Source organism: Poecilia latipinna, unplaced genomic scaffold, assembly GCF_001443285.1.
Source record: "Poecilia latipinna isolate Pla-1442-1.1 unplaced genomic scaffold, P_latipinna-1.0 Scaffold301, whole genome shotgun sequence".
In the NCBI taxonomy this organism is placed as follows: domain Eukaryota; kingdom Metazoa; phylum Chordata; class Actinopteri; order Cyprinodontiformes; family Poeciliidae; genus Poecilia; species Poecilia latipinna.
The window spans coordinates 1-16618 of record NW_015112917.1 but is presented as its reverse complement, the minus strand read 5'-3'; the positions used below and the strand labels follow the sequence as shown (position 1 = coordinate 16618).

Sequence of the window (16618 nt, the reverse complement as noted above, 5' to 3'; positions counted from 1 at the left end):
CTGGTCAAACAAACAAGACAGGCAGCTCAGAGTAACTCCATCAACAATTATTGGTAAGTCTCCTCACAAATACTGCCTCATGGAAGAGGAACAGAAAGATATCGTGGAAATAGAAGCAACAGAAAATCCTGTTTCCTGTTTGCTAGAAGACATTAAAGGGGGAATCAAACTTGGAAGACGATCTTCTGGTCAGATGAGACCAAAATTAGATCTTTTTGTCGACATGCAAAATGCAAAAACTGACATTGCAGATCACCCTGAGCACATCTCCACCAGTGGAGCTTTACACAGAACAATCCAGGAGGCTCCAAACGACTTACAACACAGAGCCACAGTTACAATGGAGTGGCTCAGATCTAACAATATTCATGTGTTAGATTAGTCCCGTCAAAACTCAGCACTGAATCCATTTTACAATCTGTGGATAGAATATGGAAATGCAGCAAAATGTGGTTCTGGTATTTATGGCGTTTTCATTCAAATTTTAATCAAACTTGTCAAATCTTATCTGTAAATGATGTTTGAAAACCAGCATCCTTTTCCTACAGCACAACCAACAAGCATGAATATTGTGTTAATTGATTAAAATCTAACAAAAATACAATTTAAGGTGTTGTAATGTGACAAAACTCTTAACTGGTTTATTTTATCATAACTGATTTTGTGTATGTTGTCCTTGAAAGAAAAGCGTCACCAGATAAAATGTATTATTAAAATGTAAATTTTAAATTCAAGGTAAAAATACAAGCAAGTTGGTTAACCCGATCCGAGTAAAGTACCTTTTTAAATCTTGTCGTGAATCACGTTAGTGATTGCCGAGATTGACGTATATACGACCGATCACATGTTCCTTACTTCCTTAAATGCAACAGACATTATAAGCAAATAAATATCACGTTCCAAATTAGAAAACCTGACATTAACTCACCCAGAGCAGAACCTCTCATGTGATTCCTGACTGAAAACTGCAGAAAACCTGAGTGAAACCCAGCTCCAGATACGCAACAGAGAACACCGAAACATGTCAAAGAATCTTTTTAATAAATCAAAGGTACATGTATCTACAAAAAGTGTAGATCAATAGGATTTATGAAACTACAGTACAATCATTGAAGATCTTATTTACAATTGCTGAAGTATTTATTTTATGTATTTTCCACACCGAGTCCATCGATAATCTCTGAGGAAATCCCAACCCGACTTTAGGAATGTTGAAGATATGTGAACACTGTCCGACTCAGAAAGACAAAGAATCAATTCACTAATCAAATGGTGCTTTAATCAAATGGGTCTTCAGAGAACTGCTGAAAGCAAACCAAAAGCTGAAACTCAAAAGTTAACCACAGACTGAACATGAAGTTACACGTGTGATTCAGTAACTTTTATAGCACCACGAGTAATTAAGAGACTCTCATCGGAATGACTTCTGATATGAACTCAGATTTCTAATAATTTCCTATTTTTAACCCTGTGAACAAAATTCTGGAGATCAGTGCGTTCCTAATTTCAAACAAAGCACGTTGAATCACATGTGCAAAACCGTTGTTTGGTGTTCTTTTTTTTTTTCCTTAGGTTTTACCATGTGCAGACAGAATGCTGCGACGGCAGCTTCACGCTGACGCCGACCGTCTTTAACTGCGATTTGCAGAAACATTCAACCAGCAAGTGGGAATGCATTGGTAAAAGACTAACGGGACTCGATGGCTTAGACGACGGAGGCGTCACAGCTCAGGTGTTTTTCAGGTGGACCGAAGCGGGTAAATAAATCTCTTGTGCATTAATATCTTTTGTTTCTTTCAGTTAAGACTTGCAACAGTCAATAAATGTTAAGAACTTTTTTTTTTCTTTTCTTGTATAAACAGGAAGAACAAAAAGGAAAAAGTGCATACTCAATAATAACATAAAAAGGGCACTTTGTCATTTTGGTGCTATGTCTTGTTTCACTCCATAAATACTGCTACAGCACAGCCCCAATCCAAGGCCCAGGAAACTGTCGAGTACGTGTTCCCCCATTGGAACGGACAAGTGGATCAAGTAGAAAAAAAAAAAAAAAAAAAAAAAAACAAAAAAAAATAGTTTCATCGTTGCTCCGATTCCTTCTGCACTATCCTCTCCAGGTGTTTGGGTGTGAGTGCGGCTGTTCGTCTTACTTTAACTCGGACCGCACCGATTACAAGGCAGCCGCCCACGTGCTTAATGAGCGCAAACTAGAGGCCCGACACATTGCACATCAAAGTGTTAGCGAGAAGCGTGGAATGTTTCAACCTACGGAGAACGATAAAGACGGACAGGAAATGTAAGTCCCACGAGGAGGTGTGATGAGTAAAAGGTACGTTTTCATAATCAGTGATACACATAGATATTTACATGCTGCATTTTACATGTCGTAGATGTAAAAACAAAAGAAAATCTCGACCGAGCTGTCAGTGCAAACATGTAGCAGAATCTGGGGTCCTGTTGTCTAGAAGGATGAAATAAATAGGATTTTTTTTTAATGACAGATGCCAAGAAAAGTGGGCAGAAAAGATTTGATCGTCTTCAGTGTCTCACCAGGAGACAGCCTTTAAAAGTGAATAAAATTTCTGGATTCAAGTCGAAGCTGTCAGTGTGTAACCGAGGCCGCAGCTGCTAAATCCACAGGTAGGAAGACTAGGAGGGATTTCTTTCTTTTTTTTTATTTTTTTTTTAATCTAATTAATCGCAGGATAAATCAGAAGAAGGAAGACGAGGGAGGAAGAATAAAACAGGCATCAGAGTGTGCTCTGTCCAGTTCTGTCCAGTGGGGGACGCAGTTAAGGCGATGGTGGATGTCGGCGCTTCCGTCTTTCTCACAGAAGCGTGCAGCGGAAGAAGCTGCTCTTCTTGGGCTGCTCTGAAATCTTGACTCCCGGGTTGCTGCTCTGAGGGTTGTTGCCCTCCTGAAACAGACAAGATGAAGAGTTTCCAGTTTTGAGAAAACGGCGAAAACGATTCTCCCCGACCGCCAGTAAACTGCGTAGCGCCGCGTTTTCACTCTTACCAGTTTCTTGTCCATCTTTGCCTTAATATCTCTGGCGAGGGTTAGGAAGGCCTGCAGACAAAAACAAGCATGCGCATTAGTTGCGTCTCAGACGAATGCTTCAGGAGAGGTGGTAGTTTGTGGCTGTGTGAGAAGATAACCTCAGTGAAAAAAAAAACAAAAAAAAAAAAACAGAAAAGGAAACCAAATGGTCTGTTATCTTTCCCCCACATGAAACCAGATGCCCCACAGATGTGAATCATGATTAAACATGTAGTCGTTTTGCCGTGACAATCCAACGACGTTGCTTCTACGAATATGCTCATCCCTGTGAGGGAGCCGGTTTAGGCAAATGCAGGAGACGCCGGCCGTCTCCACTTATTATCCTCATTAAATATGCAACACCTCAGATACATGGACTCTGAAGAGTGTCGGATGTAAACTTTTAATGAGGTTTTTGTCACCATGTCTAGGATTTCAAGTTCTCCAAATTGTAAAACCAGAGAAAGAGTCAGAGGCAGAGTTCTTTTTAGTAGCCAAAAGAGATACCAGTTGCTGCACGCTGCAGGTCAGCTGCCTGAACGAAACATTCTCCAAGAAATTTTTGAACCGCTTTGAAACATTTCTGGCAATATGGCTGAAAAACATATCACAATACAATATATTTATATCGGTTAATATGGATAATTACTGATTTGTTTATTTTGTTTTAAATATCTGAAATACCACCAAACTTTTAACCTTTAGCCACAGTTACCACTCCACGGCGTTCTTTTTATTTTTAAGTAGTTATGAGGCATGGTAGTGAAACTTTTAAATTGCTGATGCAAGTTGTTGTTGCTAGGTAACCAGAGTGAGTCAGTTGATGCCTCTAGCCTTCCCGATAAAGCCATTCCTCTGCCTGAATCCCCCAGAATGCTGTGCGGTTCTAGATCGGAGTTCAGTGAAATTTCTGAAAACTACCGGATGTATTATCTATCAAAACTGATCACGTGTCTATTGTGATATATATTGTTATTGATTTACTGTCCTATGCCCACCTAAACACAGACAGTGGGGAAATTAAAGAAGCGCCTCTCTATAGATTAAGCTAACGCTATTTTATATCTGCAGGTGATAACATATAAGCATAGAGTCTGATAATGCAGCCGATTGTTGCTTTTTCAATAGTCGCAAAACTAAGTAGCCCCAAAAGGTTGAAGCACTCACACACCATCCTGTAACATGTGGGCTATTCTCACTGGTTTTCTGAGTAATAAAAGTATAGAAAGAAAAGGAAGGGACTCACATTCTCCACATTGATGTTCGCTTTTGCACTCGTTTCCATGAACTTGATTCCGTACTCCAGTGCCAGCTGAACAGGTTCAGAGGAAAAAAAGTCAGAAACGATGCAAGGGAAAAAAAAAAAAAGACACCATGACATCCCAGCTATTCTTACTTTCTCTCCTCTGTCTTTGGACACTTGTCGCTTGTCATTGACATCACATTTATTCCCCAGGACCATCCTCTCTACGTCTGAAGAGGCATGCTGCAGGAAAAACAAAATATGGTGAGGTAAATAGGTGCTTACAGTTGTGAAATGTTTCACTACTATAATCTTTGCAGAATATTGGCACCAAGAATCCAAGTGTTTACCTCTTCTATATTCCTTATCCAGTTCTTGATGTTGTCAAAGGACTTCTCGTTGGTAATGTCATACACTAACATGATGCCCTGGAGAAGTCAGAAAAAAAACATTTAGGAAAAAAAAAAAAAAAAAAAAAAGTAAAAACTGATTCCATTTCCTATTTATCTGTTTGCTAGATCCAGTATAATTTCCTGTAATGTTTATCTGACTCATCAAATTAAGACACAGGCATGCAGCTAAGCCTGAACTAAACAAGAGACGAACAAAACACTCCTCATTTTGAGGTGTGTAAAGCGTAAACAAGAACAACATGAGGCGTGTTTCTGAAAAGGTAAAGGATTAACCGCTAGTAGCTAAATGAATGTCGCTGCACCTGTTCAGTTTCAACGCATCATGAGTAAAGATGACAACGCATCTTACCATGGCTCCTCTGTAGTAGGCTGTTGTGATGGTCCTGAACCTCTCTTGTCCCGCTGTGTCCCTACACGCATGAAAAAAAAAATAAAAAATTCGGTAAAGTTTCCTTTTTTACTGCTGCGGCTTACAAAATTAGATTGCATTAGACGGTTCTCACTGTCATTTGTTTATACACTTGTTAGAGCTGCTGCTGTAAGTAGCCACTTTGTCAATAAAACATAAATAAATAAGCTTATGGTGATAATATGTACTAGGAACTACCTAGAACTAGTATTAAATATTCAGCATTTGTCCATCTCACCATATCTGTAGTTTGATCTTCTTTCCATCTAATTCTATTGTTCTGATTTTGAAGTCAATACCTAAAGAAAAAAGACAAAGAAAATCAAACAAAACCTGAGTGTCTTCATGAAGCAACAAAACTGTGTATGTTGTTTAGGAAATAACCCAAGATTAGAGTACTGAAGTATCATTTTTGGAACATCACACTTTAAAAACAACGTTTAGTTACTGCATTTTAAACGTCCATCCATCAATCAGCTACATCCACTCATCCATGTGGGGACTGATGCCGCTTAAAAAAAGGTTAAGTTCTAATAATTTTGAAATTTTGAATGCGTTTCTTTGTTACGAAGGTTTTATGTCGACTTGCCCAACCTCCTTTATTAAACATAGGGCTTTTAATTGTACTGGCATGGCAAAAAAGCCACCAATAGATCTAACTATGAGGTGCCACAGTCATATCTGTAGTTGGCATACTTTGTCCAACACATGGACACCAATGAGTGACGATATTAAATATCATGACATCTTGCAACTGGATTCAGAAGTGTCTTTTACATTAGAAAGGTAATATATGCCTTTTATGTCAATCACAATATGTACTATTTATGGTGTAATTGTTTATTAGTTAGGGATATATTGTATATACATTTGTATTTTATTATAATTCCTTTATTTTATATAGAATTTAAAACTAATGCTGATTAAAATAATAAAAAAATAATCACTGATCAGAAAAAGCCTGATCAGTGCATCACTATATTTTCTTTTCTTTTTGGGTGGAATACCCAAAGAGTTTATTCAAGTAAAATAACACTACAACAAATTTTGATTCAAATAAATGTAATTATTGTCCTATAGAGGCAACTCTATTCGTTTGTTTGCACAAACTGCGTGGCTAACCCGGATTACAAATAGAAACCGGTCGTTGTGGTTAATTACGGTACATTTTACAAGTTGCGCTAATGCTTATTGGTGTGATAATAATCGTTCGTTAAAACACAGTAAAATAAGCCAAACCGAATGGCCTTCATGGGTGATCTTTGGATAAATATTCGTGATGGTCAGATTAATGGAGACTTTTTTTATTGCGTTGTCAACAACAGATCGAAGTACAGGCCAGCTGGTCAGAAGGGAAATGACACTGCCAACTAACTTGCTTTAGCCTTTTAGCACGTTACCTCAGCTGTCAACGTCTGTGTAGCCTATAAAATAACTACAACGGGCTCAAAATGTACACAAATCAGTGATATCCGTGCTTACAAAGCATTCAAGTCAGGTTAAAAATCAGTGAAGGTCTCCTAAAGACCCCTCTCTCAAGCCGGTTGGGCATTTCCTGAATCGCTGAATGCTAGCAAGAAAAGTTAGCACCAACTTAGCATGACGGGATGGGCAGCTCCGGTGCCGCTTTTCAGTCAGCTGAGGCGTTAATGATGTGAGCTCCACTCACCTATAGTTGAGATAAACGTTGAGTTGAAGGCATCTTCTGAAAATCTGAAAAGCACACAGGTTTTCCCGACTCCCGAATCACCGATTAAAAGTAGTTTAAACAAGTAATCGTAAGTCTTCGCCATGTTATTAGCTAGCTTACTACTGCGGATATCCCGCCCGTTGTGCAGACGGAGAGGTCGCTGCTGCTGCGGGGCGTCCTGTTGGTCAAATCAACTGTCACTCTGCGATGTCGTCGTGGCTCAGGAAGCCTGCTGCCGCCCGGTGGGTGTGCTCGTTTTGGAGACTGTTGCCAACCGGATTTAACTACAGTAAATTTGATATGTTTAACTAAGAACTCGTTCTCCTCAGAAGGATGTGAAAAATGGCGTTGACTGATGTTGCGACGGAAATGAGACAATTCAACACGATCAGTGACAATAAGTCAGAGGCAGCAGGCTAAATTTAGTTTCTCTTTCAAAGAGAAAGGAAGCAACGACTTCACTGGTGATAATACAAATACCAAACATTCAAGGCTTTCTGAAGAAAAGTATTTAAAAGAACTGGAGAAATTACTAGACATGTTAGTAAAACTAGTTATTTGACCTTCAAGAAGTGTAATGAAACAAGTCATCGCATTTTAGTACACAATCTAAATATTTATGCTTATTTGTTAATATTTGTTAATAATATTTTTTTCCAAGTGCAGAAAGATTTTACAATAGCAGAAATTAAATAAAAACAAGAATTGAACAAGCTTGAATTTATTGTGTGTATTTTTATTCCAAAGCATAAAAAATATCAAGACTATGCATTTCCATTAGTCTGTAATTGGCAGTGAAGGTTTTAAAAGTAGCTTGAGCAGACTATCAGCACCTGTTAGGGAATATGATCAACTACAGCTGATTCCATTATGATAATTTATATTTGGTGATGAGCTCCAAATAATATATTATCGTATTTTCTGGCTTGGGAATCTAAAATGTTTAAAAAAAAATCTTCCAGTTAGGAAAAAATATACATTATGATAAAATTTTATTTAAAAAGATAACCTTAAATCTAAATGTGCTTGCATGGTGTTTTAATAATATCTGGCTCAGTTATGTATTTGAGAATGCATTCATAATTTTCACTTTTTATGGATTCAAGAAAATCAACAATAATTTCAAACTTGTTAATCTAGTTCTTGTTTTTAAAAGTCGCTGAAGTTAAATGTTGACACTTTTTTAATCCCAGAACTTAGAATGAATTTAATAAATCATAAAAATTAGACACCCACAACGTGACAATATTTCTGTCCAGGAGAAGTGTTTGCAGGCTGTCCATTTTTCTTCTACCTCATCTGAGATAAATGGGACCTGGAGACAACCCCAGGTATCCTTCTCTCTAACATGAATGGCTCTAAATTGACTTTTCATGTGTCTATTCATCTCACTCCCCATTCTACCATCATCCTAGAACAAGACAAAACAAATAACAGAACAAATAATATTTAAACCCCCTTGCCTGAGGCAAAGACAGACCCCTGACTCAATGGCAGCATTTTTTTCTGGTTGAAAAACATGAACTTTTCATTGGGCGCAGTGCATACTGAAGGTCATCACTTGAAGATGCCACCAGAACCACAACTTCTGTAAAAGTCTAATGTAGGCATTAAAATTAGACATCTCTTCACAACGTTACCTTGACAACCTGCCCATAAACACCACAGTCAACATCAGAGACAAGTAGCAGCATTGATGGAGACCATAAAAAGCTAAAAAAAAAAAAAAAAGAGGCTATTGCTTTTGTTATACAAGGACTATAGACTTCAAAACTCTCCCTCATAGCTCAGACTCCTGTACCCCCAAATACACAAATGGGTCTGTGTAAGGTCCCCAACACACATATGGACTGGGCAATTATGACAGTATTCTCCTATGCAGTGTTCTTTTGGCATCTCCATTTATTGTTTTGATTTTAACCAACCCAGATTATAGTTCATCCATAGCCCCTCCCCTGCACAGACAGATCTGCCTCTGCTCAGCCTCCTTCAGCACCAAACCTCAGAGTTGTGAAGGAGCAGGTGAATCACAGAGCAGATTACTCTCACTTCAACTCTTCTCTTCTGTATTGGACAAAACATCTGGGCTGATTTCAATAATCATGTCTGTAAGTAAATATGTATCCAGTTTTATCTGTTTTCTTACTAGTTTTAATATGTTTTACAGTTTAGTTTTCACTGATGGAATATCGCTGCATAAATATTAATATATATGAACATATTTTGATGACAGGCAGATGTAAAGTGACAGTATAAGTTAAAGATTTTTGCTTGTATTGTATTAGGCTATTTTTCAAAGATATGCAGTCATATCATATGTGTCGTTCCTATGCCTGCTACAAAAGGTTTAGAAACTTGTCTGGACATGTTTCTTTGCTTCAACTAGCAATTCATTCATCAGACTGTAGAGGGCAGTAAACTTCAAATATCTTGGGATCCTGTTCAGTTGCCACAAATCTCACCTCAGGATGTTAAATCAGTTGTAAAGACCATCATTTGGGAATGCTCTGCTGAACTTTTCAGCTGGCAAAGGACTTGTTGTACCCCAGTCTTGCAGACGAGAGGAGGAAACACAAGAAGAAGAGGCTGGTGCAGAACCCCAACTCCTACTTCATGGATGTCAAATGCATAGGTAACCACCTCCCCAAAGCCCACTGTCTGTCACACAACAAATCTCACAGATTAGTAATATTCTTCTTCAACGTTATTAGGCTGCTACAGGATCTCCACCATCTTCAGCCATGCCCACACAGTGGTGGCCTGCCCCGGCTGCTCTGTGATCCTCTGCAGGCCACGAGGAGGGAAATGCAGACTGACAGCAGGTGGGTGCAGTGTGCCACAAACTGGTCCTTACAATAAGGCACATCAGTTCAGTTTTTTTAAATCTCTGGGGGTTAACATTATTTTGTTCTCCATTTAGGTTGTGCCTTCAGGAAGAAATGTTCCTGAGATGCAATTTGCCAGGACATCCACTAGGAGGCAGCAGAAGGGACCATGAAAAGAGCTGAGCCACTCCGTGTGGCTTAATAGAGACATCACCTCTATACTATCTGCAACTTGTAATTTCGGGGTAATTTGACCCTCTTGTGGGTTTTAATGACGACGCGAACAGAGGACCACGCTTGTACACTCCATTATGCTCAGTGAAAAATGTGTGAAGGCAATTATAGCATAGAAAACCTCAAAATGCAAAAGGAGTCAAATGAATCAGAACTTCTGTAAAACATTTATTGAGGGCTGAACATGGAGGGGGTGGTAAATGAAACAAAAAGAAAAGGGCCTCAAATCAATTTTTTAGGCCCCCTCCTAGGCCTTGACATAAGCTGAGACCATCACAAAAAAAAAATAATAATAAAATAAAATAAAATAAAATAAAACATTTAAAGATTTAATTGTCTGTGTCATGTGTTCTTTGGTCTTTGCATTTCCCTTGGAAAATAAAGAAGTGGCATAAAAGCAAACAAAAAAAATATTCAGAGTATTATAACTTGTCACATACCTAACATTCTCCTACTATATACAATAGTTATCAATGGTTGATGAGACGTGACTGAGCTCCTGATTTGGGGTAAAGCTCGCTCAAGTGTTCTGATACGGTAGGAAAGGTAGTGCAGCCTTGCTCCGGCTCTCATGATACCCAAATTATAAAGAGGTTTGGCGCACTGTAGATATCCAAAATGTCCTCAAGTTGGTCAGAGCTGCTCTGAAGTTCAGGACTCTGATTAATTGTAAATAAGATTAAAGTGAAGGAGCAGCTTGTGCCTTAATAGTGTGTTTATTACTGAAAACCTTTCCATCAGCCAGGCGACCACGCAGATTAAAACCCAAGCAGATTTAGGAGGATGCGGATCAGACAGGCACAGATTAGTAAAATGTCTTAAATTGCATCCTTCTAAAAACAAACATGTCAGCAACAATCTGCCTGAGCAATTCAACCTGTAGGACTTCCATCAAAAACCCATTTTCTCTGGGTGAATTTATCACAACTCTTTCTAAATAAGTGGTCAAAAATCTTTTTCTAAAGAAATTCCTGCAAATTCAAGTGGGAATAAAAATTAAGCAATGAGAAAGAGGAGGGAAAAAACAACAACAACAAAAAAAAAAACATAACACCAAGGGACAAGCATTAAGTTAATCCTCCCCATTTTATGTGGGGAGAGACGATTTTACAGCTCGAAATGTGGAATGGAGTCGAACGTTTTAATGGAATGTTAATGACGATCTCATCCTCTCCATCTTCTCCTCTCCAGGCGTTTATAAGCTGTTCAGCTCCTGCAGGGTCTGGTCCAGGACTTGGTGCATGCCCAGGTTCTCCTCTTTGGCATGTGATAATTTCTCTGGAAAGAGAACAAAAGTGACACGTTGAGCTCCTAAAAAGCAGATAATGATGCAGCCCAGTCTGCACAGAGCACCGTTTTCCTGGACTGATGTTTTGAATAGGTACTCGGGTTAAGCTGAGTCACATGCAAAAATTTAACCACAACACGGTGCCTGTCATGCATAAAGTGGCTGCTTGACTGTTAGAATATATTATGGCTGTATTAGAGGACTGCAGCGGTGTTTTACTTAAACCAAGCGTCCTAAAGGTCTACAGGGGGCTGCGATTTGTACTAACTCAAACTAAAATTGCAGTAAATATAACAGAAAGCCTCACCTTGTATACATGACTATCATATGTGCTAAATACAACAGAAACCAAATGCCTTGTTATAATAAAATCAGAAAAACTTTTGAACGAGTGTGTTCCAAAAGTATCCACACCACTTAAATGCCGTCATATTTTCGGGTTACAGGTTTCAAATTAGTAAAGTAGGGCATAATTGTGAAGGCCTTGCAGAGTGTTTTTGATTGACACATTCAAATACATAAAAATGGTTTCCACTGCAGCTCTGACTGAATGCTTAGCGTCGTTTGTTGTGCTGGATTATGAGCCTGGCCCCAGTCTTCAGCGTTTCACAGCCTCCAACTTGAAGGATTGTTTTGCACAGTTAGTCCATATTTCCACAAACTCTGACCAGCTTTCCAGTTCCCATCTAGAAAAGCAGCATAATGCTGCCACCGTCGGGGTGTTGTGATCAAGGCAACGTGTGGCGTTAGCTTTCCACCAAACAAGTGTTTTTCTTATGCAAGTATCTTCCCACACATGACTGCAAACGTTAGCTTGTATTCCAATAACACTTTTCTCTCAACACTCATCCAAATTTAGGTAATGCGAGGATATATTCTCCCCACCCAAGCTGGTGATTTCTGCAGATTCAAAGGTACCAGGCTGTCTGATTAATGCTCTTCTTGCCCTGCCAGGCAGTTTGTAGTTGCGCTACATCTGTTTTTGGATGATGGATTGAGATATTTTTTTTAATAACCTAATCTGCTTCAAACTTCTCCATAATTCTCTACCTGGGCTATTGGCTGTTTCTTCAATTAGGCTTGTCCTTATCTGATATTGATATCAACCAAAAAAATAAAAAAATAAAACAGTATTGGTTCATATCAGCCTGCGTCCAATATCTCCGATATGTGCACGCCGATAGAAGCACTCTGGTGCAGCATTTCTACATGAAGACCCACTGGCTAATAAAAAATGGGTCAGTTGTTCTCATGGCTGTCGTTGACTATTTGTCTCTGTTTGAGTAATAGCACTTGATCAAGTGTGGATGTACGGTCCATGCTGATATCACATCGAGTCAATATCGGTATCGACCTATACTAAAAGCTGTAATATCGGTACTCGAAGAGAAAAAGTTGAATCAGGACCGCCCCACCCCCTCCCATTCGTCTTCGTGATGCTTTTTGTTCACCAGTGTTTCTGAGAAACCCTGAGACCTTCACAGAACAGCTGTGTTGATACCGAGATTAAAAGACACACAAGTGGACTCTTTTTATGAATTAAAGGGATGAATGCAAAATGGGCACCATATTTTTCATTAAAAAATTTTTTTCAAATTTTTTCGTATGATTTTGTTTCCACTTCACAATTACGCACTACTTTGGATCGGTCCTTTCACTGAAATCCCAATGAAAAATGTTTGAGGTTTTACTGACAAAAGAAAAAAAAGGGGGGGAGGGAAGTTTATTTTACAGTCGTAACAAAGAACAGAGACAAATGCTGCAAAGTAGGAAATAAAGAGACTTTAATGAAACAGTTGAGCAAAGCAAGATGAGCAAAAGGCACATATGATATGCAGGGAAAAAGCTACACAGAGTGCGACCGAGGAGAGTCGGAGCGAGCAGAAGACGCCTAAAGAGACGTCATGTCATTGAGGGCATGGTCCAGCTCCTCGCTAATGGCCTTGTACTTCAGCTTCTGAGCATACAGCTCGTCTGGAGGTCACAGAGGTCCACAGCCGAGTACAGACAGGTGGCAAGGACAGTAGAAACACAGACAAGCCAAAAGCAGCATGAGAGACAGGAGGAGGCAGGAAGGAGCAGAGAAAATATGGAGAAGACAAGAAGAAAAAAAAATTAGGTCAGGTTTTTACAAAAGAGGTAGAATGATTGGATTAAAAGAATGATGCATGCCTAATTAGGCTAGCAGCCCTCTTTGCCGGGTGAGCTGCGAGCGTTCGAGCTTGCTCTGAGTGTCTCATAAAGCTGCTCCAATAACGCTATAAAGTGAGCTCCCTATGGTTCATCAACTAAATAATGCTGACCTACAAAACATGAAAGCACATACTGTCCTCTTTGCAGCCTCGGAAAAGAGGATCTCTGCAGATTTTGTGGCCAGTTTTTATAGCTTTTGGACATATCATTTTTTTTTTTTTTTTCCCCCCAAAAAAAGGTTTCCACTCCGTCAAGATTTCTACCAAAACTGTAGCTGCTTGTATTCAAAATGCATTAACTTGAGCAGCGAACACCAGAATCCGTCTACACGTTACGCAGACTGGTAATGCTTGCATACCTTCCAGGTCGTCGATGGACTTTTCCAGTTTGGCCACTGTTCTCTCTGCAAACTCTGCTCGGGTTTCAGCCTGGATGGAGTTCACACACACACACAAAGTCAGCGAGCCTTGACAAAGTAATCCAGCATGCACCACTGGAAAAGTTTTACACATTCTTTTCTGGGTGTTCTGCAGTTAGAAAATGTCTCCCTTACATAACTCAGCCATAAAAAAGGAACTCATAAACTGCCACAAAAATAAACACGCGTGTATTGTTTTAGTCTTAAGGGATGCGAAGAGGTGAGGAAATATGAGATGACAGTATAATCAGAGAGGAACATCTGGATCTCACCTCCTTCAGTTTGTCAGTCAGAACTTTGATCTCCTCCTCATACTTGTCCTCTTTTTCTGAGTACTGTCAAGGCAGAAAAACAGAAAACTCAGTGGCAGAAATCTAAACATGTCTCCACTTGCTTTCACCTGCAGATTAACTGAGTGTGAACTTTAATTCCTCCTTCTTCAGCTCACTAGACAGGAGAAAGGTTAAGTTCCTTGGAGGCAAATACGTTGGTATGTTCTGGGAACAAACGACTGTGCCGTCAACCATGACGGGCCCCGACTGCGTAAAAGCATAACATATACTGCAACGCAAAGGGGAAGTAGGCCTGCGGTTAACCTGGCATGCTGTCGTACTGCATGCCTGACCTTGGGAGGAAAGTGAAGACAAAAGGGCAGCTGGCATTCGCAGAAACGCCCTGCAGTGTCTTTACCTACAATCTTTGTCTCGTTACAATCACACACATCAATGCGATTCATTAGGATTTCATGCGATAGGCATGATTTTGAACTGTGGATGTTGTTGATCAGCTCTGCGCATCAGCAGGCTGACATTTCTGCTTGTTCATTACGAAATAATCCAAGCACAGTCATTTCAATCCAGCTTTACACTCTAAATTGACTCCTCACAGCATTATGCTGACACTATTTTGCTTCATTTTTAGACCATCAAGTTTTATTTCTGGTTTCATCCAACCAGAGCTGCTTTCCTCTTTGTTCCGTCTATGACTTTCACTTCTTGTAGCTTTTCTTTTTTTTTCCCCCCCAACACTGACTTTTGCCTCATGTCTCTTAAATAAAGCCCAGATTTGAAGATTGCACAACTATTTATCGTGATGTCTACAGATTCTCCCACCTGAGCTCTGAATCTCTGGAGCTCCTCCAGAGTGACAAACGATCGACTAGCCGCTTCTTTGACTGAAGCCATTTTTTCCTCTTCCTTGTCAGCTTGGATATCTGACTAGTTTAGAAAGCTGTGCCTTGGTTTATCCATTTTAAGATGAGCAGACCTAACTGCTGCCTTTCCTTGGTCGTCACGATGCTGTTTGTTCTCTAATGTTCAAATAAATCTGAGGCTTTCACAGATTAGCTGCATGCATAAAAACATCAAATGAAACATGGGTGGATTCTATTTATGCAGTTGGATGGTTTAGATTTCATTTATGGGTATTTGTGGAAAGATTACAGAATGCAATTTTATTAAACAATTAAAATTGTAACCAATTAAGCATCAGAATAATTGATAAGACAACAGATTACTGAAATAATTATTAGTTGCAGCCCTATTTGCCAATAAACCCTAAACCTCAAAGGAGATTATTCACTTTAATCTACTTTCTGTTTGTTATTACATAAAACTCCTTTAAATCACAGTGATGCTCAATGCAGTGGGAATACATTTACAAGTCCCTCCATCTAGGCACTGACAGCACAAAGAAAAATGTCTTGGTGTCTAACTGTATATAAATTACGACTTTTATGGGTTTTCTCTCCACAGGAAACAGAAAAACACATGGTTGTACAAAAAGGAGGACATAGTTATACTAAGCAACTACAGAACTGGTATTAAGCAACACGTTAGTGATGTAATGCAGTTTGTCTGAATTACCATCTACTGAGCCAAGTGTGGCCAAAATGACAGGATCCATGTTCTCAGAGTCGGACCATTTGTTTACTATAATGATTCTTTTATGTATTCAGGCTTTCTAAACTGATACTTTGTGCTGCGATGTTTCACGCCAGCTCTGTCGGATTCCAGATAAAACTCGTTTTTCAATCCGTTGCAAGCTAAAATTGGTTGTGTGAATTTTTAGTTTGCATGTAAAACTTTAGCGTGCAAAAGTGAAGACTCGTCACTTGAACATGTGTGTCTGGTGTTTTCATTGTCGACTCTCACCTTCTCCGCTTGGGCTTCTAAGGATTTCAGGTTGTTGGTCACATTTTTCAACTCCTCCTCCAGATCACCGGCTTTACTGAACAAAAACAATAAATAAATAAATAAATAAAGCAGAAGCACACTTAGCTATAATAGACAACTAAAACATCAACATTAAGACATTCGGTAACGCTTTATTTGATGGGGTGTGCATTAGACTTACATGACACTGTCATAAACATGACATAACACCTGTCATGAAGTGTCATTTGGTAAATAATGACACTTTTCATGCAAAGTTGCTCTAAAAGTTGCATTAAAAATCCATTAAAAATGCCAACTTTGCATGATTTTGTAAATTATGATAATTTAATGCAAAGTTGGCATTTTTAAAGACTTTTAATGCAACTTTTAGAGCAACTTTGCATTAAAAGTGTCATTATTTACCAAATGACACTTCATGACAACTGTCGTAAACATTCATAAAGACTTCTTTATGTTCATGACAGGTGTTATGTCATGTTTATGACGGTGTCATGTCAGTCTTATGCACTTCAAATAAAGTGTTAACGACACTTCTAAGTGCACATGCTGTAATTATGTTTTACTGCGCATCTTCGTCTTACCATTCAGCGAGTTCAGCCCTCTCCTCGGCTCTCTCCAGATCCCCCTCCAAGATCACCAGCTTACGAGCCACCTGACACAAACGGGGTACGTTTTATTACAGTTTGGA

General features: G+C 39.2%; 3 protein-coding genes across 3 annotated transcripts; 1 reads left to right on the top strand and 2 right to left on the bottom strand.

Moving 5' to 3' along the window:
- Positions 1–1020: 1020 nt before the first annotated feature.
- LOC106948677 (ras-related protein Rab-8A) lies at positions 1021–7240 on the bottom strand. Its single transcript, XM_015034495.1, has 8 exons — positions 6775–7240; positions 5344–5404; positions 5046–5106; positions 4634–4711; positions 4437–4526; positions 4287–4352; positions 3020–3070; positions 1021–2918 (listed from the first exon to the last, which is right to left on the bottom strand). Exons 1-8 carry the CDS (start codon positions 6896–6898, stop codon positions 2829–2831), a joined length of 621 nt encoding a protein of 206 aa, XP_014889981.1. The 5' UTR covers positions 6899–7240; the 3' UTR covers positions 1021–2828.
- A 1528-nt stretch (positions 7241–8768) lies between these two features.
- On the top strand, positions 8769–10879 carry LOC106948676 (40S ribosomal protein S27-like). Its single transcript, XM_015034493.1, has 4 exons — positions 8769–8903; positions 9319–9427; positions 9507–9617; positions 9716–10879. The coding sequence occupies exons 1-4, from the start codon at positions 8898–8900 to the stop codon at positions 9742–9744; spliced, it is 255 nt and encodes an 84-aa protein (XP_014889979.1). The 5' UTR covers positions 8769–8897; the 3' UTR covers positions 9745–10879.
- Positions 10880–12902: 2023 nt separating this feature from the next.
- On the bottom strand, positions 12903–16588 carry LOC106948674 (tropomyosin alpha-1 chain-like; the record flags this gene model as incomplete). The annotated part of the gene is made up of 5 exons (XM_015034491.1): positions 12903–13116; positions 13694–13763; positions 14026–14088; positions 15907–15982; positions 16512–16588. Coding segments are annotated over 5 exons (369 nt in total), but the record flags the coding sequence as incomplete, so codon positions are not given.
- Between the last annotated feature and the right edge of the window lie 30 nt (positions 16589–16618).

Excerpts from the sequence above, each read along its gene's own strand:
- LOC106948677 (XM_015034495.1), bottom strand. The coding sequence starts at position 6,898 with ATGGCGAAGACTTACGATTACTTGTTTAAACTACTTTTAATCGGTGAT. Across the intron at positions 3,071-4,286 it reads CGAACATCAATGTGGAGAAT|GCCTTCCTAACCCTCGCCAG; the intron begins GTGAGTCCCTTC and ends TTTTGTCTGCAG. Across the intron at positions 2,919-3,019 it reads CAAAGATGGACAAGAAACTG|GAGGGCAACAACCCTCAGAG; the intron begins GTAAGAGTGAAA and ends TGTCTGTTTCAG.
- LOC106948676 (XM_015034493.1), top strand. Across the intron at positions 9,428-9,506 it reads CATGGATGTCAAATGCATAG|GCTGCTACAGGATCTCCACC; the intron begins GTAACCACCTCC and ends CAACGTTATTAG. Across the intron at positions 9,618-9,715 it reads GAAATGCAGACTGACAGCAG|GTTGTGCCTTCAGGAAGAAA; the intron begins GTGGGTGCAGTG and ends TTCTCCATTTAG.